General features: G+C 42.7%; 1 protein-coding gene across 1 annotated transcript in view; it reads left to right on the top strand.

Moving 5' to 3' along the window:
• The window catches only part of plk4 (polo-like kinase 4 (Drosophila)), a 21,136-nt gene extending 7,148 nt beyond the window's left edge, over positions 1-13,988 (top strand). Inside the window, 8 exon segments of the mRNA XM_048264731.1 lie at positions 97-199; positions 2,332-2,481; positions 4,985-5,118; positions 5,215-5,309; positions 9,538-9,619; positions 9,721-9,861; positions 9,982-10,088; positions 13,298-13,988. Of these exon segments, the coding sequence (XP_048120688.1) occupies positions 97-199; positions 2,332-2,481; positions 4,985-5,118; positions 5,215-5,309; positions 9,538-9,619; positions 9,721-9,861; positions 9,982-10,088; positions 13,298-13,397 (912 nt within the window). The 3' untranslated portion in view covers positions 13,398-13,988.
• The last annotated feature ends 10,291 nt before the right edge of the window (positions 13,989-24,279 follow it).

Raw genomic sequence — 24,279 nt, 5'->3', positions numbered from 1 at the left:
AGCATGAGCATGTGTGTTAATCCAGCGTGGTCATTGTGCAGGTGTGTGTGTGTGTGTGAGCATGTGTATTGTTAATCCAGTGTGGTCATTGTGCAGGTCACCATCTACCAGCCTAATGACGGACGCGGCTTTCCTGTCCTCGACCAGCCGCCCACACCCCCAGAAGACATCCTGATCTGCAGCCTGGAGGACCTCCCAGGTACACACACACACCTGCACAAACACACACACACACACACACCCAGAAGACATCCAGGGGCCTGTACTACGAAGCAGGGTTACTGGCATATCTGGGTAACCGAGTAACGATCTGCGTGGATAGGCGTAGCTTCCCGATTAACCGGAAGTACTACGAAAGGTGGATAGGTTTTAACCGAGGTATGCTGCCATGGCAATTTCGCTGCATCTCAAACCTGCTCCGAGCAGGTTATGTTCTTAGTTAGCAGAGACAGTTAACACACCCTTTATAAGTACCACCCCTCCACTAACAATTTCTCCCGACATGTCGGGCGCATCTGGATGATCCATGCGGCGTTGGGCGCAAATCGTGAGGACTCTCTTCATGGGGCCGAGGGTTTTGAACCGCCAGAAAATGTGTATATATAGCCTATCGGTTGATATTCTCTATGAAGATATAGATTGTCAGCCGAGGGGAATTAGATTATCTTTGTCAGATGATCTAGAAAGACGTCTCATAGCAATGCCGATGCGTGGACATTCATGTATTCCATCGGTGATGCAAGAATACTGTATGTCCGTAAAATAAATCGACATAGGCCTACAGTATGCTGAACATCTGAGCAAGAATAGCCTAAAATAAATCGGACACAGCCTACAGTAGGCCTAATAAAATTAAAAATCACAATTTTAACAAACTTGTTGAATTGAATGTCATATTACTGTATGCCCCTGCACATAAAGGCTACACATTTCCACAGCAATTTAATCCGACCGTAGATGCCTCCCTCCAACCCCCTCCATAATCGGCCTTCCACTATTATTTGCGATGGCCAACTCCTCTGCTACTGTAAAACACTCTGGTGCCTTTCCTCCTACAGTAGTGTTCAAAGACCCACCTGTTTCTTGTTAGCTGTAAAACAGAGGCCAATGAAGGCTATAAGCTAGGCCTACATGTTTTCATAATTAAGAAATATTAATGCAAGCTATAACCATATAAACCTACTATTCTGAATAATGTTTTGTGTTTCATTTTTCACCATGTGCGTTTGGCAATGGTGTTGCATCTGAAATGTTCACAGGATTAGGCATACACTAAATCAGTCAATAGGGGCTACTTTAAACATTCAATTATCCTTATTACTGTAATCTATATATGCCCACTTCTGAATTGGGTTGCATCTGTAGGCCTTTCTATGAACTCAAATTAGGCTATTTAATTATTGCAACTCATTTCAGACATCCGTGGGATACTAATCCTCCGGGTGAACACATATTTGAAGAACATGTGGGAATAAAACTTTACTTTTAGGCATTTAGGCTACCCGATCTGCAATCGTTGCCAACAGCCTTTGCTCACTGCCCGGAGATTTTTGATTTTTGTCGTGAGTGGGTTTTAACGCGCCCCTTTTTTATGTGAACGCCAAGACAAACTCAATTAGGTTAACCCCGCTCAACAAAATCAACTTCATAATCAGTCAGAGTACCCGATTAACACCACTTAAGATAACCAGGTTTTGTCAACCCTGGATTAACAAAGTAACCCTGGGTTACATCTGGGTAGGTTAAGCTCCCTTCGTAGTACAGGCCCCTGATCTGCAGCCTGGAGGACCTCCCAGGTACACACACACACACACACACACACACACACACACACCCAGAAGACATCCTGATCTGCAGCCTGGAGGACCTCCCAGGTACACACACATGCACGCTCACGCTCACACACTCACGCTCACACACACACACACACACACACACACCCAGAAGACATCCTGATCTGCAGCCTGGAGGACCTCCCAGGTACACACACACACTCACACATGCACACTCACGCTCACACACTCACGCTCACACACGCACACACACACACATACTCACGCGCGCACACACACATACTCACGCACACACACACACATATACTCACGCACTCATGCACACGCACAAACACGCACTCATGCACACGCACACACACATACTCACGCACACACATACACGCACAAACACACACACCCAGAAGATATCCTCATCTGCAGCCTGGAGGACCTCCCAGGTACACATGCACAAACACGTGGGACGCCACTAAGTTTGTGCAGCTGGTGAAGTCCAAGTGTGTGTGTGCGCTAATGTGTGTGTGTGTGTTTGTGTTTGTAGAGAAGTACTGGAAGAAGTACCAGTACGCCACTAAGTTTGTGCAGCTGGTGAAGTCCAAGACGCCCAAAGTGACACTGTACACCAGCTACGGCAAGTGCATGCTGATGGAGAACGCACCCAGCGCTGACTTGGAGGTGTGCTTCTACGATGGTACGCCACACACACACACACACACACACACACACACCCACACCCACACACACCCACACACACACACACACCCAGCGCTGACTTGGAGGTGTGCTTCTAATGCCCATATGCCCTCCCTAATGCCCATATGCCCTCCCTAATGCCCTAATGCCCATATGCCCTCCCTAATGCCCTTCCTAATGCCGCCCCTAATGCCCTCCCTAATGCCCTAATCCCCCCCTAATGCCCTCCCTAATGCCCATATGCCCTCCCTAATGCCCATATGCCCTCCCCAATGCCCTCCCTAATGCCCATATGCCCTCCCTCATGCCCTAATGCCCATATGCCCTCCCTAATGCCCTAATGCCCTCCCTAATGCCCATATGCCCTCCCTAATGCCCTAATGCCCCCTAATGTCCTCCCTAATGCCCATATGCCCTCCCTAATGCCCATATGCCCTCCCTAATGCCCCTAATGCTAATGCCCGCCCTAATGCCCTCCCTAATGCCCATATGCCCTCCCTAATGCCCTCCCTAATGATAATTCCCTCCCTAATGCTAATGCCCTCCCTAATGCTAATGCCCTAATGCCCTCCCTAATGCTAATGCCCTAATGCTAATGCCTATATGCCCGCCCTAATGCCCTCCCTAATGCCCTAATGCCCTCCCTAATGCCCTCCCTAATGCTAATGCCCTAATACTAATGCCCTAATGCCCTCCCTAATGCTAATGCCCATATGCCCTCCCTAATGCTAATGCCCTAATGCCCTCCCTAATGCCCTAATGCCCTCCCTAATGCTAATGCTAATGCCATAATGCTAATGCCCATATGCCCGCCCTAATGCCCTCCCTAATGCTAATGCCATAATGCTAATGCCCATATGCCCTCCCTAATGCCATAATGCCCTCCCTAATGCTAATGCCATAATGCTACTGCCCATATGCCCTCCCTAATGCCATAATGCTAATGCCCATATACCCTCCCTAATGCCATAATACCCTAATGCTAATGCCCATATGCCCTAATGCCCTCCCTAATGCCATAATGCCCTAATGCTAATGCCCATATGCCCTCCCTAATGTCCTAATGCCATAATGCTCCAATGCCCCATATGCCCTAATGCTATGTTCCATTCAATTTTTTAAACTGTATTGGATCGTCACGACAACTTATTGGCAAGCGGTTGCTTTGCAACGCAACATGTAGGCCACGCTAAAAAAGTGCTGGAACTGGACACCTGTTGGCCATTAAGCAACTGCCTTAGTAGACATTCTCTGATATGACCATTAGACATTCTCTGATATGACCATTAAACAACTGCCTTATTAGACATTCTCTGATATGACCATTAAGCAACTGCCTTATTAGACATTCTCTGATATGACCATTAAGCAACTGCCTTAGTAGACATTCTCTGATATGACCCTTAAGCAACTGCCTTAGTAGACATTAAGCAACTGCCTAGTAGACTCTTAGTAGCCTTAGTAGACTCTTAGTCTCTGATATGACCCTTAAGCAACTGCCTTAGTAGACATTAAGCAACTGCCTTAGTAGACATTCTCTGATATGACCATTAAGCAACTGCCTTATTAGACATTCTCTGTTATGACCATTAAGCAACTGCCTTAGTAGACATTAAGCAACTGCCTTAGTAGACATTCTCTGATATGACCATTAAGAAACTGCCTTAGTAGACATTCTCTGATATGACCATTAAGCAACTGCCTTATTATACATTCTCTGATATGACCATTAGACATTCTCTGATATGACCATTAAACAACTGCCTTATTATACATTCTCTGATATGACTATTAAGCAACTGCCTTATACATTCTCTGATATGACCATTAAGCAACTGCCTTATTAGACATTCTCTGATATGACCATTAAACAACTGCCTTATTAGACATTCTCTGATATGACCTTAATTAAACAACTGCCTTAACCAGCGACCTCCTAAAGCTACAGCTGTGTTAGTCTATATTTTCTCACTCAGAAAATGACCATATCTACATGTTCTGGGGTGAGGCGTGTGGCAATCGATTTACTGTCAGTCCGGCTGCTGAAAATACTCGCTCAGATGAGAGTTTGGGGGTAGGCCTTCGCATATAACCTACACTTATAGATAGTGCCGTGCCAATTTAGCAAACATCGGGAATCTTGTTGCGTTGATCACCACTCTGTGGGATCTCATTGACGGGCTATCTTTGAGGTAACTCTTATTGACGGGCTTCATTGACGGGCTTCATTGACGGGCTATCTTTTGAGGTAACTCTCATCTGTGTAGATAGGTAACTCTCCAGTTCTTTAAGGTAACTCTCATTGATATAGATTGGTAGGCCTAACTCTCCACTTCTGCACACAAAATCTGTGCTGTTGTGCGAGACCTTAACGATTATTCATTTAGTTTCGAATTCAGTCGACTAATTTCTTAATGACAAATAATCGATCATCGATTATTTATTAATATCCCTAGTGTGCGTGTGCGCGTGCGTGCGTGTGTGCGTGTGCGTGTGTGTAGGCGCTAAGACCCACAGGACCGCGGAGCTGCAGCGTGTGGTGGAGAAGAGCGGCAAATCGTACACGGTGAAGGGGGAGGCGGGGCTTAACGGCCTTAGCCCTGAAAGCCGACGCTACGTGGAACTGGCAGAGGAGGTAACGCACTCACACACTCACTCACAAACACATACTCACTCACTCACTCACTCTATAGTGGGCATAAGTATAAATATTCATTACTGTGTGTATCAGGGTCACAGGATGTGTCTTTCTCTGGAGGCAGCCATCAGTGCAGAGGAGCAGCGCAGTGGGAAAAACACTCCATTCTTCCCCATCACCATTGGCAGGTAATCACACACACACACACACACACACCCTTCTTCCCCATCACCATCGGCAGGTAATCACACACACACACCCTTCTTCCCCATCACCATCGGCAGGTAATCACACACACACACACACACACACACACACACACACTCCATTCTTCCCCATCGGCAGGTAATCACACACACACACACACACACAAGATCATGTTTGATTTTCGCCATATCCGATTGTTCCAAATAAGGGGCGTGGGCCACCAGTGCGACTACTATAGAGGTTTGTTATGTGTGTGTGTGCGCACGTGTGTGGGGCCCACCAGGGCGACTGCTATAGAGCTTTTTTATGTTTGCAAACACTGCGTCAGAAATGTGCTGAGTCTGGCGTGAGCTCCAGACATAAGCAGCGTCTTTTAACAAATCATGAGATAATCTATAAGCCCTTTCAGACATACGTGTAAGACCGGAGGTTCGGCGGATGTTAAACGGTGGGCCCGTATATCTGAACGACATAAATGGTCATATGGAAGTCCGAATTTAGCCGGTTGTTCTACTGCTCCCCCCTAGTATTTCCTCCGGACATTATGTAAATGAGCTGTGTCTGAACGAGGCGTAGAACATTAAAATTCACACCTAGTGAGAGGGCGTGTCGGTGACGTTTCTTTCGTGCGTCCATGTGGTTAAATCTGACTTAAATGCCAGTGTTATGATGGAGTGGCATAGTGCTGTCCAGAAAATCTCCGACCTGGAAAGATGCAGAGATCACGGAGCTACTGTCCATGAGGGCAGACAGCATTGTGATAGAACACCTGAAGGGAACGTTAGAGACACGTTGATGTAGCCTACAACTGCATGGCAAGGACAAACGAATTCAAAAGACCGAATCATCATAAGCAGAAGGCGCTGAAAAGGCAGTAGCCTACAGCGATGTTGTTGACGACAATAACGGGAGTATTTAATAAATTGTTAGCCAACACGCTCGGTTTTCTGTTCATTGATAGCCTTCTCATGACCTCACTGCTGAGCTCGCTGATATTTGTTAAGCATAAATATGCCTAGAGAAAATGTAAACTAAGAAAACCCAACTTTGTTCCAAGCTCCTTAACGTAAATGCAATAGACACATGGGGAGAGGATGCTTTTGGGAAAATAAACCATGAAAAAACAAACCACTTCACTGTTATGTTTTTTTATGAATTTTGTTTGTCGCTTAAAAACGTTGTAGTCTATGTGATGGCCTTGAAGTCTTGAGTTAGCCTACTGAATTGGCTGGTACCATAAAGTTTGTGCATGCTCTCTCCAACGCAAACCAGATTTGGGGTTCCATAGCCAAGTAATCTGCTACATAACGGTGAAAACAGATAAATGTGTTTATTCGAAGGACACGTACAAATACTGTAGGTCAATTTGAAGTGCGCACTTACGTGACTACTTCAAGTATTAGCCTACGCACAATAGATTTTTCTTCTTTAGCCTACATAACCCTCTATTGCATGTTGTTGCCATATGGCAACAATTAATTTATCTTAGTGTTTCTAATGGGCAGTAACACAAAACCATATATATTTTACTATTCATATGTGAAAAAGTGGATTTTAGTTTTGGTATAAAAAAATAATTGTTAGGTCACATGATGAGGATATATTGTTAGTACTTCCTATTTCTACAGAGAGGTACCTCTGTGACCACCACTACCTGTCCGCTACCTGTGGATGGTCAAAATTCAGAATTTATGCATAATTTCTTTGAAAAAAAAATTAAAACACTATCTGGACTATGTAAACATGAACAATGTATCATTAAAACAAGTTTATATATAATGAGTTTTTTGTAAATTGGCAAAATATAATTGTTGCCATGTGGCAACAGTATGCAAATACGGACTTTTTTGTGTCCATTCAAATTAATGGTATCATAGGATTGCATTGCACTAGGATACTCTGGGAATATATACAACTTTTGACAATATTTTGAAGTAAAAAAAAACATTATTTACACTTTTATTTGTAATTTCAGAAATTTTGGAGTCTTTTAGGATATTGTAAATGTTTACCAATTTGCAAATTATCTATGGATAATTGTTTGTTTGTTGTTCAATACACAGTCAACTAGACATGCTGTTTTCACCATTTTTGTTTGGGATTTTGGGAAAGATAAAAGCACATTGTTGACTCTTCCACCAAAGAACTGTCAGGATTAGCTATAATGCAGTAATGAGGAGAAAAACATTGATGTGTAGCAGATAGCGGCTGCAGTCACCCATCCTGTCTCTTTAGCTACAGCTTTAACACTTCAGAGGCCCAAAGTCCAAGGGCAAATGGGGTGACACTTCTCTCCTCTCACTATAAATGGTGTAAAAAGTGGGCTGGCTTGCTGTGGAGCCATCCAAGGCATGCCCAGTGTGAGCCTGTAGTATGACCCACACCGGAGACCCCTACGTTAGGTTGACCCTTGTGTGTGTGACCCCAAATATGGATAAGGCATGGCTTTACAGGGTAGGGAAAGGCTGTCAGGGGGATATGTGAAGGATACCTATGTCTCTCTGTGTGTATGGCATGGATTGGCACACTTTCTGAGGGGCAGGGCTCTGTGACTATGTGGTCTCACTACAGTTGAATATGTCCTCTGACTGCAATATAACCCTATGAATTTCGAAATTGAAAGTCATCTAAATGAAATAAAGTAATCTAAATGATGACATTATTTAATATAAACATTGGTTTTGATCAAAACAATTACTTTATGTGCCTACAGGAAGGCTATTTATTTTCCAAGGCGGACTACACTATGACAATATTACCATGACATTATCACTTTATTGCCCAAAATACAGTTGAATTTGTATTATGTTAGGTTTATAACTAGATGTATTAGAGCATAACTAATAATGCAAGCTTAATTTAGTTAATTTCTAAAAGATTTGTAATGAAATGGAAAATGCTGGATTTGACAGCATTTTCCACGATTTAGCATTGTTGCCATATGGCAACAAATTACCAACTACCCCTTTTAAAAAAATTTTTTTTTTACTTTTTTAAAAAATTTCCTTTATTTGATCCATTTTAAGTAAGAAAAGTACTTTTAAAACATTTTTTCAAAGTATAGGTGATAATTCATGCAATAGAGGGTATATAATGCATACACGTTGTAAACAAACAGCAGCTGTGACAGCGGCCGCATATATTCTGCGTCATATCTCGCCTCTTGTGAACTCTACAAGCCCCCACCCCTCGCTCGACAACCAAACAGAGATTTTGTAATGTGCGTGTATGTCGTTCACACATAGGTCCGTATAAGGTCCGCAGGTTAGCATTATATCTGAATCATCCGAACGGTAGGACATCCGTTTGACAAACCTCCGCATATACTCCAGGGGTTATATCTGAAAGCCCTATATATTTCGTTTTTATTTCAAAGTCAAAGTCAGTCTGCTTTATTGTCAATTTCTTCACATGCGCCAGACATACAAAGAGATCGAAATTACGTTTCTCACTATCCCCCGGTGAAGACGAGACATATTTTACCAATTAAGTCCACAGACAAACATAACATTCAAGTAAACAAAAAATAAGTAAATAAGAAGGCACATACAATGAAGAAATAAGAGCAGCAAAATTGGGTTGAAATTGTGTATAGACAGTCAATATAATAGTGCAAAGTCAGGCCAATAAATGGCTGAGGTAGTTCTGTTTGACCTAAGTAAGCCAAGGCAGCTAGGCCTGCAAATGTAACGTCAGCCAAGGCAGCTAGGCCTGCAAACGTAACGTTAGCCAAGGCGGCTAGGCCTGCAAGCATAGCGTTAGCCAAGGGGAGGCCTACCAAGCGTAATGTTAGCAAGGCCTGCAAGCATAACGTTAGCTGGCGGGCTACGCTGACTGCTGACTGCAGTGATGGAGAGCGGTGATTTTCTGCAGCTGGTGACTCAACAGTGACAAGAGTGTCCAGCTGAAATGTTATTGGTCAGACTGGCCACCCAGCTGAATTGTTATTGGTCAGACTGGCCGTCCAGCTGAAGTGTTATTGGTCAGACTGGCCGTCCAACAGAAATGTTATTAGTCGGACCTGGTGCTGTTCATCTTGGTGTGAATATTACAAAAGCAGCTCAAATAAGGAGTAGGACATGCTAACTGTTTTCTGTGTGTGTGTGTGTGTGTGTGTGTGTATGTATGTGTCTGTCTGACTGACTTTCTATACGTGTGTGTGTATGTCTGTGTCTGTCTTACTTTCTATACGTGTGTGTGTGTGTGCAGGAAACCCAACTCCTCCCAGCCGGCCCCTGCAGAAGTTGCTCAAGTGTGCGTGAGCCCGTCTCAGCCCCATATCACACCATCTGTAAGTCTGTCACACACGCACGCTCGCACAGGCACACACACACACACACAGACACTCTCACTCACCCCAGTCTCTCTCTGTGTGTGTGTGTCTGTGTTTAGATGATCTCGTATGGTGGGTCAGACCTGACAGCAGTGAGTGTGGGAAAGAGCGCCGCCCTGCAGACCAGCCTTGAGGGATGCAACAGTGCAGGCAAAGTCCTCAAGTCTGTGTTCGTACCAAACATCGGCTGGGCCTCACAGGTACATTCACACGCACAGACAGCCTGCTAGAATTCCTCATGCTTGTAGATGTTAATGTATCATGTTAATGAGTTTATGGTGTGTGTGTTTGCGTGTGTGTGTTTGTGTGCGCTCCTCCAGCTGACCAGTGGTGAGGTGTGGGTCCAGTTTAATGATGGATCTCAGCTGGTGGTTCAGGCTGGAGTCTCCTGCATCACATTCACATCACCAGAGGGACGAACCACCAGGTAACCATACACACACACACACACACACACACACACACACAGACATGACTGAGCACATTCTGCAGCACTGTGTGTGCATCTGTGTGTGTTTTGTGTGTGTGTGTCTGTTTCTAACCCGTCTATGTGCGTGTGTGTGTGTGTGTGTGTGTGTTTTAGTGATGCACCGATATATCGGCAGGCTATCGGTATTGGCCGATATGGGCCTTTTTTGCTGCCATCGGCCATCTGCGAAAATTTCTGGCCGATATTTTCAAATATGCTGGCCACGACTAAATCGCTGATAAGCGTCGCCAACCTATTCTAAGAGTGCAGATCTGAAAACTTCCCATAAGAGAGTAGCAGAGGGATATGCAAGATTGGTTGGTGTATTGTACCTAACCTTATAACCCTATATTGTACCTAATCGTATAACCCTATATTGTTTTTTGGTTGTGCGTGTGTTCCTGCAGTCGGTACCATCATGAACCACGTTGAAATTGTAACTAGCGCATTCCCTGCTAAGTTTGTATCACTGTCAATCGAGGCGACCAAACTACTCAGAGAACTTATGGCAATATGGCTAATCTAACGTTCGAACACGCTTGTTTTTTATCAGCACATTACAAGTTGCAAAAGCGAGGATAACATTAGCAAACGCGAGGATCACATTAGGCAAACGCGACGTGAGGATCACATTAGGCAAACGTGGGGATAACATTAGGCCGTGGGGAAACTAAACAGCGGGGCTATCTTATATATTAGATATCCAGCTATGAACCAGTGGTTTCAACCAGCGCTGCTTTGGCAACTGAAGCAGAGAACCAATAAAAGATAATTAATGAAAAGATGTAGGAGAGGAGAAAGAGAAAAGATTTCCACACAATCGAAATTTGCGGTCATCTCCTTGAGGTTGAATGGAGAGGGAAATTAAGCCCTAGTTGGGCTTAAATGAGATTTAATCGCCGAGGCAGGCTAAACAAAAGTTTTAAAAGTTTAACTTTATTTAAATGAGGACCATTCGAGAACCAATCAGGTCCGGCGTGTTTGTGTTTGGAGGCGGGAGTTACAAAAAAGTCTGACCTAGACAGGGCTCTACAGTGCGCCCATTTCACTCGCACATGCGAGTAAAAATGATGCCGTCGAAAAGTAAAAAATATTTAGGCGACTGGATGCGAATGACTTCTAACCATGTCAATGTTTGTCTACAAAATACACCGCAACATCGAGAAACATTACTGGTGCAAACCATAGAATCACGCTATGAATGCATCATAAAAACTACACCTCCATCAACGTTAGCAGTTTCGTTGTGACTCGCTAGTAGTCGCTTCTATCAAATCCAAGAGCGTGAGAAAAGCAGAAAGTTAGACTAGCCAGCCAAGATGCAAAGATTGAAGAAATTAGTTCTTCTATCCAATCGAATTCATTGGATATAGGAGGAACAGGATGAGATTCTGAGAATGCAGTGAGAGAAGGAAAGGTAACCTAACATGCTTTTTAGCCCAGTTGGCGTATTGGCTGGAATATGCAAAATATAGCTGTAGCGAACCGGCACAAAAGTAGCCTCCCGTAATACTCCCATTTTATTCAAAGGTATGATAGAACGCTACAACTCCAGGCTTCCACGCATGCTTGTTTGTTTACACCGAATACAAGCTGAAGTGCAAAACGAAAGTAGGCCTAACGTTTGCCTACTTTCCCCATCAATGCAGATATTTCAAATAAAAACTAAAAGTATAAAACATATATCCTTGATTAGCCTATGTTGGGTTTGGTGGAAGAGAAAATGTACTATTTTAGTAGTAGTGTTAGGCAGTATGCAGTCAGCATATTTGATTTAGCTATCGATGGATTCACAAATAAATAAATTGGCCTACATTTGGCAGGATACTTGATATACAGGCTAAATGCAAATATGGTATTATATTATTTTACATTAACAAAATGTAGGAACAGACTGAAAAAAAGTAGGCACTGATCTTTAAAATCCTGTTTCCTGTAGCCTAAATGCTGTCAGTCATTCTTAATATTCGAAATTGGTGCACTAGCATGTTTTAACTGTTAGCTGCAGTATAATGTTAGATTATGTGTAAGTTAAGTACAGAACTGACTGTGCGCCCAAATTTTTGTCTGTGCTCCTAAATTTTTTAACTTGGGCGCACAAGTGCTCCTGAAAAAAAATGTTAGTGTAGAGCCCTGCTAGATGGCGGAGACTTCCTGAGCTGTAACACGAAAATTTGTATGTGATTAAAATGTTTCTACACGAACATTGGCACTTGTATCAACACAAATTGCGGTTTATATGCCACACAAACTTAGTCAGAGCACATACACCACTAAATAGACCTCTATATATGTTAGTTTAAACACTCAAACTTTTTAGCTAGCTGACAGGCGAACTGCTAGCAAAGATTGTTAAGGCGGAGCAAGATACTTCGTCGTAGTTCATGTCTATGGGCGCAAAATGGGGATCGAATCCTGTCTGCATAAAGAGGCGTGTCGATGACGTATTGACGAGCGTGACGTTGCAACCGCCAACAGCAGCTGCATAAATAACCGGCGCACACCTGATATAAGGTTGATTTTCTCCAGACTGGAATGCTCAAAAATGCTAAAAATGTACCTGAAATGTTCAGAAGGGTTTGGGGATCATGAAAACCAGACTTGCTAGACTGCTAGGCTACATGCTGCAACACAGGTATGAAATATATTATGTCTTATTGACATTGTTGTTTCTATGAACATGAATTGTTGTTTATAGGCAACATCAACTTAGTCGAGGCATAAAGACCCCTGGAAAGTACTTAAACGTTTGAACTAGCTGATTAGCCTAATTAGCTCGCTAGCCACCACTGGCTAGATACTGCAGTCAAAAGGTTAGCGGTTTGGCTGTCACGCCCCTGAGGCGAAATTTCGCTGGCCGAAAATCGCTTGCCCCCATTGCTTGCGTTATAGCTAATTTCGAAGCGCTGGCAGCCAGGGCTGGGCTCCAGCTTGGCCATTTTTGTCGGGGTTTATGCTTCGGGGTGACCCTAAGGAAAACGATTTTGGGACTAAAAATGGCCGAATTTCCCCTTTTATATGAAAATGGGTTTCAGGTACCAGGAGAATGAGAAGCTGCCGTGTGTGTGCCTAACCCGTGTGTGTGTGTGTTTCAGGTACCAGGAAAATAAGAAGCTGCTGTGTGTGTGCCTAACCCGTGTGTGTGTGTGTGTGTGTGTGTGTTTCAGGTATCAGGAGAATGAGAAGCTGCCGGAGGTGGTGAAGGAGAAGCTTCAGTGTCTCTCATCCATCCTGGGCCTCCTTGCTGGCCCTGCGGCCCGACGCTAGAGACCATCCCATCATCTCATCTCCATGGCAACGCTGTGGCCCGACGCTAAAGACCATCCCATCATCTAATCTCCATGGCAACCCTGTGGCCCGATGCTAGAGACCATCCCATCATCTCATCTCCATGGCAACGCTGCTTCTCCGCCCTGGCCTCCGTCTGGCTGAGCGGCACTGGCGTTGGGGTTGGGGTGGCGTTGGTGTATTCGGGACGGGTTCGACGTCGCCCTCAGCTGGTTGTGCGCTGGTGGTCCTGCTCCATAACCCCGCCCTCTTTGGATAAGCCCCGCCCCTCTCAGCACTTCCACTTCCTGGTGTCCTTCTCTATGAAATGTTTGTGTCCCTGTAAATATTTTAAAACACTTGTACAGAAATGGTTGAGATTATGAAAAGAGTATCTATATTTTTAAGCCTTTGTGTTGTACAGTCATCCTCTCCTGTCGTATAATGTGGGATTGTTTATATGTGTTGTACAGCCCTCCTGTCCTGTATAATGTGGGATTGTTTAGTGGTGTGTGTAGCCAGCAGGGTTGGAATGCAGAGATGGAAGGCTGGATGGGTGACCTGCATTAAAGCTCTGCTTCTTGCATCATTCAAGCTGTTCTTGCTTATGTGTGTGTGTGTGTGTGTGTGCACATGAAATAGGTGGTGTTGTGTTACCGTGAATGGAGATATATTATGTTTTTAGATGGATCATGGTTCTGCTTAATCAACACTGGCTCCTTACATAATGAACATGTGTGTATGGCCAATAACATATTTACATAATGAGCGTGTGTGTGTGTATGGCCAATAATGAGCATGTGTGTGTGGCCAATAATATAATATTTACAGTCGCCTTGGATAAAAGAATACATCAGTAATACATCAGTAATGCATCATGCTAAATAAAGATCACATCAGTAATGCATCATGCTAAACTAGAAAAGCATTTCCTGAAGGAAATACAGTGTATGAAAATGCAAAAATATGAGGTAAAATATCACATAAAATATCACATGTGACTTAGCTAACTTAGCTATTCATATTTAGTAGTTATGTTAACAATGTTAACCATGTGACTTAGCTAACCTAGCTAATCATTTTTAGTAGTTATGCTAACTAGCATGCTAACAATGTTAACTATGCTAACCATGGGCCTGTACTACGAAGCGGGGTTTCTGGCTTATCTGGGTAACTTCGAGAGTAACTTGATCATATGTGGCGTAACTTCCGATTAACCCATTACTCTGAAAGGCGGATAGGTTTTAACGAGGTATGCTGCCATGGCAATTTCGCTGCATCTCAAACCTGCTCGAGCAGGTTATGTTCTTGGTTAACCCGAGGTTTCCGTTAACCACACCCCTTTATAAGTACCACCCCTCCACTAACAATTTCTCGAGACATGTCGGCGTACCTGGATGATCCATTATCACGACATTGGAGGCGCCAAATCGTGAGGGACTCTTCGAGGGGCGAGGGGTTTTAGAGACTTGTATCAACACAAAATATAACACAGAAAATATATATAGCCTACCCGGACGATATTCTCTATGAAGATATAGATTGTCAGCCGAGGGAATTCGTTATCTTTGTCAGATGATCTAGGAAGACGTCTCATAGCAATGCCCGTACGTGGACATTCATGTATTCAATCGGTGATGCAAGAATACTGTATGTCCTAAAATAAATCGGACATAGGCCTACAGTATGCTGAACATCTGAGCAAGAATAGCCTAAAATAAATCGGACATAGCCTACAGTAGGCCTAATAAATAAAAATCACCATTTTAACAAACTTGTTGAATTGAATGTCATATTACTGTACCCTGCACATAAAGGCTACACATTTTCACAGCACCAGAATCCGACCGAATGCCTCCCTCAACCCCCTCCATAATCGGCCTTCCACTATTATTTGCGATGGCCAACTCCTCTGCTACTGTAAAACACTCTGGTGCCTTTCCTCCTACAGTAGTGTTCAAAGACACCTGTTTCTTGTTAGCTGTAAAACAGAGGCCAAGTGAAGGCTATAAGCTAGGCCTACATGTTTTCATAATTAAGAAATATTAATGCAAGCTATAACTATATAAACCTACTATTCTGAATAATGTTTTTGTGTTTCATTTTCACCTGCTGCCATGTGCGTTTGGCAATGGTGTTGCATCTGAAATGTTCACAGGATTAGGCATACACTAAATCAGTCAATGGGGGCTACTTAAACATTCAATTATCCTTATTACTGTAATCTATATGCCCACTTCTGAATTGGGTTGCATCTGTAGGCCTTTCTATAAACTCAAATTAGGCTATTTAATTATTTCAACTCATTTCAGACATTCCGTAAGATACTAATCCTCCGTAACACATATTTGAAGAACATGTGGGAATAAAACTTTACTTTTAGGCATTTAGGCTACCCGATCTGTAATACGTTGCCAACAGCCTTGCTTTGCTCACTGCCGACGTATTTGATTTTTGTCGTAGAGTGGTTTTAATTCCTCATAACTTGTCACATTTTCAAAAAACTCCTGAAGACCCAGCTCTTTAGAGAACATCTCCTCTCATAGCAACACTTACAACAAGTCTTACTGATCCTAGCACTCACCAGCCGTCTTAAACTGACAAGTAACTGTTAAAAACAGCACTCACTGATGCACTTATTCTTACTGTACTGTAATGTTTTTAAATTGTCCTAAAATTGTTGAGAATTGCTCTAAAACTTAAACTGTTTACCATGTTGTTAGTCGCTTTGGCTAAAAAAGCATCAGCCAAATGTAATGTAATGTAATGCCATAATAATTGTGCATTCCTCATCCGTAAAATAAGGTGATCGCGTCATCATTGAAAGTGGTGACTTGCGCTGCAACCCGCCCCTTTTATGTGAGCAGCACAGGTTAACCCCGCTCAACAAATCAACTTCATAATCGTCAGTGAGTACCGATTAACACCACTTAAAGGAGAATTCCGGTGTGATATTGACCTAAAGTGTATTGAAACATGATACCGAGTGTGAATGTATGTCTCATAGCCCATCTCGGCTTGTCCCCTGCACTCCAAAATTTGGCGCTAGTTAGCCGATGCTACCAACAGCTTTTTCAATAGTGGTGCTTCGGCATCGGGCAAGCCATGCAAATAAACCACTGTTTTACACCCATTTACGAGGCTCAATGTATCTCCACACTTCATTGGTAGACTTCCGAGGGCCCTGACATTTAAAACGAGACATTGAGAACTTTGAAAAAGCACTGGTAGTTTACTTACAAGGCGATTTATACAGACAGTACCTTCCGAAGTTTAGCGTTTGCAGCCATCTTGAATTTAGTCCGCGATAAGTCGAGCAACGAGTAAGAATGAACAGGTATGATAAAGGGATCAGATTCCAAAAATAATTCAGTGGAAATGCATGGATTCCAGTTGCTGCTACTGGAAGAAACTGGAATCCATGCATTTCCACTGAATTATTTTTGGATTATTATTATCATAGGCCGGCCCAGGCAGGATAATAATAATAATAATAATAAAGCTTTATTTGTATAGCACCTTTCATACACAGAATGCAGCTCAAAGTGCTTTACATTTGAAGCATGTAACACAATAATAGTCAGTCAGTCATTATCAATCACTTTTCTTTGCTGTTTATGTTATACTCAGCAACATATCAAAAATATAGAAAATGACGCCATAAGACTGGCAGCCTTAACCCTCTTACCCCCACAAGCACGCTATATATGGCAACTGTGGCAAGGAAAAACTCCCATATTCCAGGAAGAAACCTTGAGCAGAACCTGACTTAATAGGGGAGCCCATCTGCTTCTGGCTGGCTGCGCCCTCAATAGTAGCAGATGTAGAATAATCTGAAAATGTAGTCTACAGGATAAGATGAGTTAACTAAAAGCTTTCCTGTACAGGTATGTTTTCAGATCTTTTTTATTTTTATTTACTGAACTCGCCTGCTTGATGTACAGAGGCAGGGTGTTCCATAGTTTGGGGGCATAATGGATAAACGCAGCTTCTCCACTTTGTTTGTGGAGCACTTTGGGTACGATTAAAAGATTAGAATTGGATGATCTAAGTTTCCTTTGTGGTTGATAAGATATTAAAAGCTCAGAGATATATGAAGGTGCTATGCCATTCAGAGCTTTGTAAGTAATTAACATAACCTTAAAATCAATTCTATAGGAAATAGGGAGCCAGTGCAGTTCAGCCAACACAGGGGTGATGTGTTCTCTCTTCTTAGTCTTAGTTAAAAGTCTAGCCGCAGAGTTCTGTATGAGTGCCAATTTCTTTAGATGTTTTTTGGGAAGACCAGTGAAAGTGCATTGCAGTAGTCTAACCTGCTAGTGATAAAGGCGTGAATTAGTTTTTTTTCTGCATCTTGTTGAGTTAAAAAGGGCCGCACTTTGGCAATGTTTCTCAAGTGGAAATAGGCTGTCTGAGTAACTTTACTGATATGGGGCTTAAAACTTAACTCTGCATCTAAGATGACACCGAGGCTTGTTACTTTTGGTTTGACCTGGTGTGCCAAGTTCCCCAGATTACTAAGAATAATATCTCGCTTTAGTTTTGGTCCAACCAGAAGTACCTCTGTTTTGTCATCATTTAGTTTCAAAAAGTTTTGCTCATCCACTGATTAATGGAGGTTAGGCATGCAGTGAGGGAGCAAAGGCCATCTGGGTTAGTTGGCTCCACAGAAAGATACAATTGGGCATCATCTGCGTAGCTGTGGAAGTTTACATTATGCTGACTTATGACGTTTCCCAATGGGAGCATATATAGAGAAAATAGCAGGGGACCAAGGCAGCTCCCCTGGGCCACACCAAAAAGGCAAGTCATGTTTTTCAGATACATGATCTCCTAGACTGATATAAAAAATCTCTGCCAGTAATGTAGGTTTGAAACCAGTTTAGAGCATTATCAGAGAGACCCACCCACTTCAAGGCGGTGAATTAGGATGCTATGATCAATGGTGTCAAATGCCGCACTCAAATCCAGAAGAATAAGGATTGAGACTTTGTTTGAGTCGGTAGCTAGTCTGAGATCATTGACTATCTTTACTAGAGCCGTTTCTGTGCTGTGATTTGATCTAAAACCTGATTGGAATTTTTCAAGGATACTGTTTTCGTTGAGGAAGGTATTTAACTGATTGCAAAACAACTTTTTCAAGTACTTTGCTCAAAAACGATAGATTTGATATAGGCCTGTAGTTGCTCAGATTGGTATGGTCAAGTTTTGACTTTTTTAAGTAAAGGTTTCACAACAGCGGTTTTAAAAGCAGTTGGAAATATACCTGTTTCTAATGAGGTATTTATTACCTTGAAAAAAAAGGGAGCTAAGCCATCATATATTTTTTTGAGGAATGTAGTAGGGATTGGATCTAAAACACATGTTGAGGAGCCGGTTTGAGTTATAATTTTACCAAGCTCAGATTGAGTAATAGTGCTAAAGGACCTTAATTTTGGGGGCTGTTTTTGGGTGTACTATCAAACATATTACTTGTGTTACCAATAGCCTCCCTTATAGAAATGACTTTGTTTTTGAAGAAGTCTGCAAATTCTTCGCATCTTAGAGAGGATGCCTGACTGAGTGTATCAAAAGGTGTTTGATGCAATAGCCCATCAATGGTAGAGAACAACACCCTAGAGTTTCCACTGTTTTCAGCAATTACCTTAGAGAAGTGGTTCCTCCTCTCATTCGAATAGCTCTATTATAATTTGCATTTTTTTTTTTTTTAGAATGGCACGGTGAACCTGTAACTTAGTTTTTTTCTCCATGTTCTCTCAGCTTTCCTACATGATCTTTTTTAGATCATGGATATTTTCGTTCATCCAAGGTGTCAGTTTGCTACAGGGCTTTTTTTTTTAGTCTTTAAGGGTGCCACTCTGTCAAGCAGAGCGCCTAATTCACGATTAAGAGCCTCTACCATTTGATCAATGGGATGATGTAAAATATCTACATTTATGGAGTCTATAAGAGCTATGAACTGCTGTTCTGCTCTAATGTCCAAGAGTCGCGATTTGATTGCAATTTCGGGATGAATTTTTGGAGTATGTAGTACAATATTAAAAGATACACAATGATGATCAGACATATTTATATCATTTACTGATAAGTCTGTGACTTCTATCCCTCTGGAAATGACTAGATCGAGGGTGTTGCCAAGGTTGTGGGTGGGTCCTGTAACATGCTGCTTTAGCTCTAAACTGTCCAACACATTAAGGAACTTACTGGCTTTAGCATCAGTTGTCTTATTGACATGAATATTGAAGTCGCCATTTACAATTATCCGATCATAGCTAGTGATGATGAGCGACATAAGTTCAGAAAACTGGTCGAGAAAGCCAGTCCATAGTTTAGGAGGGCGGTATAAGGTTAATAGAAGTACAACTGGGTCAGCCTTCAGAGTGAGGGCAATATACTCAAAGGAAGCGAATTAGCCAAAAGTTGACTCGTGTGCAACTATATTTGTTTGAGAGAATGGAGGCAATTCCACCACCTCGTTTGCCTTGTCTAATTGAGTGGAAGAAATTATAATTTGGGGGACAAGTCTCAACAAGAACAGCTTCGCTGTCTGAAGTCAGCCAGGTTTCAACAAGAAACAGAAAATCAATTTTTTTTTTCACTAATAAAATCATTGATTGCAAAGGTTTTGGTAGTAAGTGCACCTATATTTAGTAAACCCATGTTAGCTGAAAATGCCTCTGGCTTTTTGAGGAATATGCTGAGGTATGGAAAGAATATTTGTTAGGTTTCTAGTTTTAAATTTGTCTTTTCTTTTTACTATACGTTGGGTAGAAATCAACGTTGGAATAGAACTATAAGCATAAGTCATGCTATTGCACGACACAGCTTGATCTATGGTAGTAGTATTGTATGTTACCCTGCAGAAAACATTCTCAGACCCATCCACATGTATAATGCCATTCGAATCAATACCTGGGGGGCGTGAATCTGTAATATTTTCTACAGAATGTCAATGTCTCAGTGTGGACGCTATGTTGTCAGAGAGTAGCCTGGCTCCATGTTGGTTTGGGTGGAGACCATCACGCTTCAGCATACTGGGCCTCTCCCAGAACAAGCCCCAGTTGTTGACATAGGGGATGCTTAGGGAAGCGCAGTAGCGTTTGAGCCAGGTGTGGAGATCGAACAGTCTGGACCATCTCTCAGCACCTTTTCTGTGCCCATCAGAGTGGTGATGAGAGTTTTGTAGTTTTCCTGCAGTGCTACTGACTGCTTATCTCTGATGTCGTTCGTGCCCACGTGTACGATGATGTTGTTGACCTTGGTGTGGCGGGCCAGGATGCTTGGGAGTTTCTGCTGGATGTCAAGGACCTTGGCACCAGGGAAGCAGTAGACCTTGGAGGGACCGCTACATGATGGGGGAATGCAGAGGTCTCTAACCATGGAACTGCCGATGACCAGGGTGGAGGTTGATGAGGTCCGGGAGGAGGGGGTCGGGGGGCCGACTTTGAGGAGGGACCAGGATGGTTGTCTCGGGCTGGAGGGGCTCCTCATCCTCGGGTCAGAATGGCATAGCGATTTTCCAGTCAGATAGGTTGGGCTGGGCCTGAGTGCCGTCCGGACCGTCTGCCGTGCTTGTGATGCTTGCTTCTACGCCATGGCTCAGGCTGGTGTGGAGTGGAGCTGGCCAGCAGAGCAGGCTTGGTTCTCAGCAGAGGCCGGGGAGAGGCAACAGGGACAGAAGTTGCATTAGTGCATGGCATGGTTAAAGTATTGGAGGACAGAGTGAAATCAGGGCATCTGGCATTTGTGTGTGTAAGAGAGGTAACGTTACTTACGGAGAGAATGGTGTCGAGGAACTGTTCATCCTTCTCAATCTGATGGAGGGTCGCTATTCTGGCTTCGAGTTCCACTATCTTTTCGCTGAGAAGGACGCATGAGTCGCAGCCTGGTGCACAGCTGAGGGGAGGCATCGTGTCGCGGCGATGGCTCGCCGGTGTCAACTGTTTTTTAAACGTTTGTTTGCTAGTTGGCTAGCAACAGCGATATCGTGCAGTTCCTTGATAACTCGAACACAGGTAGCGGGTAAGTAATCTGAGAAGATCTCACTTTTATATTGAGTCACTAGTTTTGAGAGACGTTAGAAGGAATTTGATGCTTTCTTCTTCCAGATATCGTTTCCTTGGCCCAGTATTATTTGCAGCCCTTGATACTGGCTTAACGTTTAACGTTAACGTTTGACAGAAAAGTTTGGCGATCAAGGTTATAGAGTCCGATAATCCAAAGCCTCGAGCAACAACAGTTTATGCAAGAGTTTGTTCACGAGATATAATCGGTAGCCAGTAAATCCGTCTTATTTACCGTTTTATTGCTCTCGGCTGTGACTCAACCTTCGACCAGCATTTAAAATTACTGAAATAACTTAGGTTCAAATAGCTGACTGTATATGATAAAAAAGCAGACAACATGTAATCAGTCAATCAAAAGGATATCCCTGCCGAGACGATTACAGCCTATGTGCAGTTAGGAATGACAGCATGTTAACGTTTATGCTATGTGTTCAAGTTAGAAAACCCAGTGAACTAACACATTGGGAAAATATAACGTTAATTTAACACAGCAATTGTGGCTGGCAACAATCAGAGAGTGGCTGTTTTACGACCTTTTCCGTTGAACACATAGCATAAACGTTAACATTAGCCTACGTTCATCACCTAAATCCAAGCTCCTGCATTCTACGCCGTACTGTCCTCTCCAACGAATTGAGCAGGCTCGCGCCACCCACATACATCTCATTAACAATGCAGCTCATTTGCATGTTGTGAACTTGAAAATGAAAATGAAAATCGAGAAATGGAAAATAAATCGCAAGCAGGTGTCAGTTTTCATTTTATTTATCATTTTGGCATACATTGTGCGCATTGTCAGGAAAAGGCAAAGTCAAAGTGAAGTTTGCATTTTCATTTTTGGCAGTAATATACCAGGATGGTAATGAAAATGAAACGACAAATAGACGTTTTCAATTTATTTTTATTTTTGTCACAAATGTATCGTGTTTATCAGGAAAATTAAAAGCCAAATGTATATATTTCATTTTATTTTTAATTTTGGCAGGATAATTGCACTGACACTTTGAAAATTAAATGGCAAAACGAGTTTTTCATTTTAATTTCACTGTTCATTTTAATTTTATTAATGGCAGGAAAACCCCCCATAGTCAGTGCCCATCAGGATCACATCGTTTGTTAGGCTACAGCAACAAAATCAAACCCTGCAAAGGTGAAACAAATGGTTACGGAGAAGTATCAGCTTTCGCTGTAAAGACATTCTAAAGGCCTTTTAATATCGTAAATGGCGAGGGGTTTGAAAAGCTGGAGCAAGAACTATTTAATGTCGGGGCTGCGTATGGGAGAGTTCCCGCAAACTTCAGAATGCTGAGAGGACGTGGGCTATTTTATTTCTTTGTTCCAACTTCCAAGTGGCCTAGGCTACGTTAGTCATGAATAAATTATGTCAAATGTTACTCATTCTTGACAAAAGGCAAAAGAGCTGCGTGCGTGCGGACATTTGAATAATGTCGGGCTGTAAACGGGTTCGGGCTTTTAAAAAGCTGTCAGTCTCGGACTCGGTCAGGGCTCGGGCTGATTTCTGTGGGGCTCGGGTCTTGTCGGGCCTACATTTTAAGGCCCGATTATAGCTCTACTTCACTGACCAACAGTGGGTGGAGACCTTTAGATTCACAAGTCAGGGTTTGAAGAATTATGACTAATGATAGACCTGGCTTTTGCCCCGAGGCCTACTCGTTGTCGGATGCCTATCCCAACAAACAAGCCATCGCATCTATATCCATAAATTGCAGGAACGTCTGTCTGTCTGTCTGCGTGTCGTTGGTCCGTTCGATTTCAAACTTGGCAGGTGTCTTGCTACTGGCATGAGTAGTGTCTTGCTACTGGCATAAGTAAGTGCAGTGCATAGTTTGACATTGTTTGGATAAGAAAAGCTAAATATATCGTTATATATCGGTAAAAGAAGCACACGTTGGCTTTCTCCACTCTACCATAGCCACCCTCTGACAGCACTGCGCAGGACCAGAGAGAGGATAAGCGGAGATTTGGCAGCACTAAATCACGGTTAAAATGCAAGATGTTTGATTATCATCTCTGACCTAAACAATAAAGACTTCCTGTATGTTTGCTTGCATAAAATGATTATGCGGATTTTGCAACAACACGCCAACAAACACGGGTATGTAGTGGCTATTCAAAATTACATGAAAAGTATGTGCAATAAACTGATGCTTTGAATAGCCCAGGCAACATTGGACGTGAGACTTTGAATAAACAAACTACATTTCCGACTGCAAGGTCCCAAATTGAAACAAGCGATAGGCTAATGGTCCCGAATTTAACGTTTCAGAAGACGTGCCCCACAGCTAGACAACAAGTGTCAGACAGAGAAACGTCACTTATGCTACCAAACACTGCTTTTGAGTCACATCATTGCAAATGTCAAACGATCACAAAATGGCTTGTCTTCACTATCAGGAAAGTTATGCAATAAGCTAGGCCTATAGTCAAAGTCAAAGTCAGCTTTATTGTCAATTTCTTCACATGTTCCAGACATACAAAGAGATCAAAATTACGTTTCTCACTATCCCACGGTGAAGACAAGACATATTTTACCAATTTAAGTCCACAGACAAACATAACATTCAAGTAAACAAAAAAGTAAGTAAATAAGTAAATAAGAGGGCACATATAATAATGAAAAAAAATAAGAGCAGCAAAATTTGGTTGAAATTGTGCATAGACAGTAGTAGTAATTATCATGAACCGGTGTGATATTGCGGGTGCTTCGGGCATCGGCCTAGCCATGCAAATAAAATAAAACAAAAATAATTCTGTGGAAATGCATGGATTCCAGTAGCAGCAACTGATCCCTCATC

Source organism: Alosa alosa, chromosome 1 (genome assembly GCF_017589495.1).
Source record: "Alosa alosa isolate M-15738 ecotype Scorff River chromosome 1, AALO_Geno_1.1, whole genome shotgun sequence".
Taxonomy (NCBI): Eukaryota; Metazoa; Chordata; class Actinopteri; order Clupeiformes; family Clupeidae; genus Alosa; species Alosa alosa.
The sequence above is the reverse complement of the archived record's forward strand: the minus strand, read 5'-3'. Positions and strand labels throughout refer to the sequence as shown.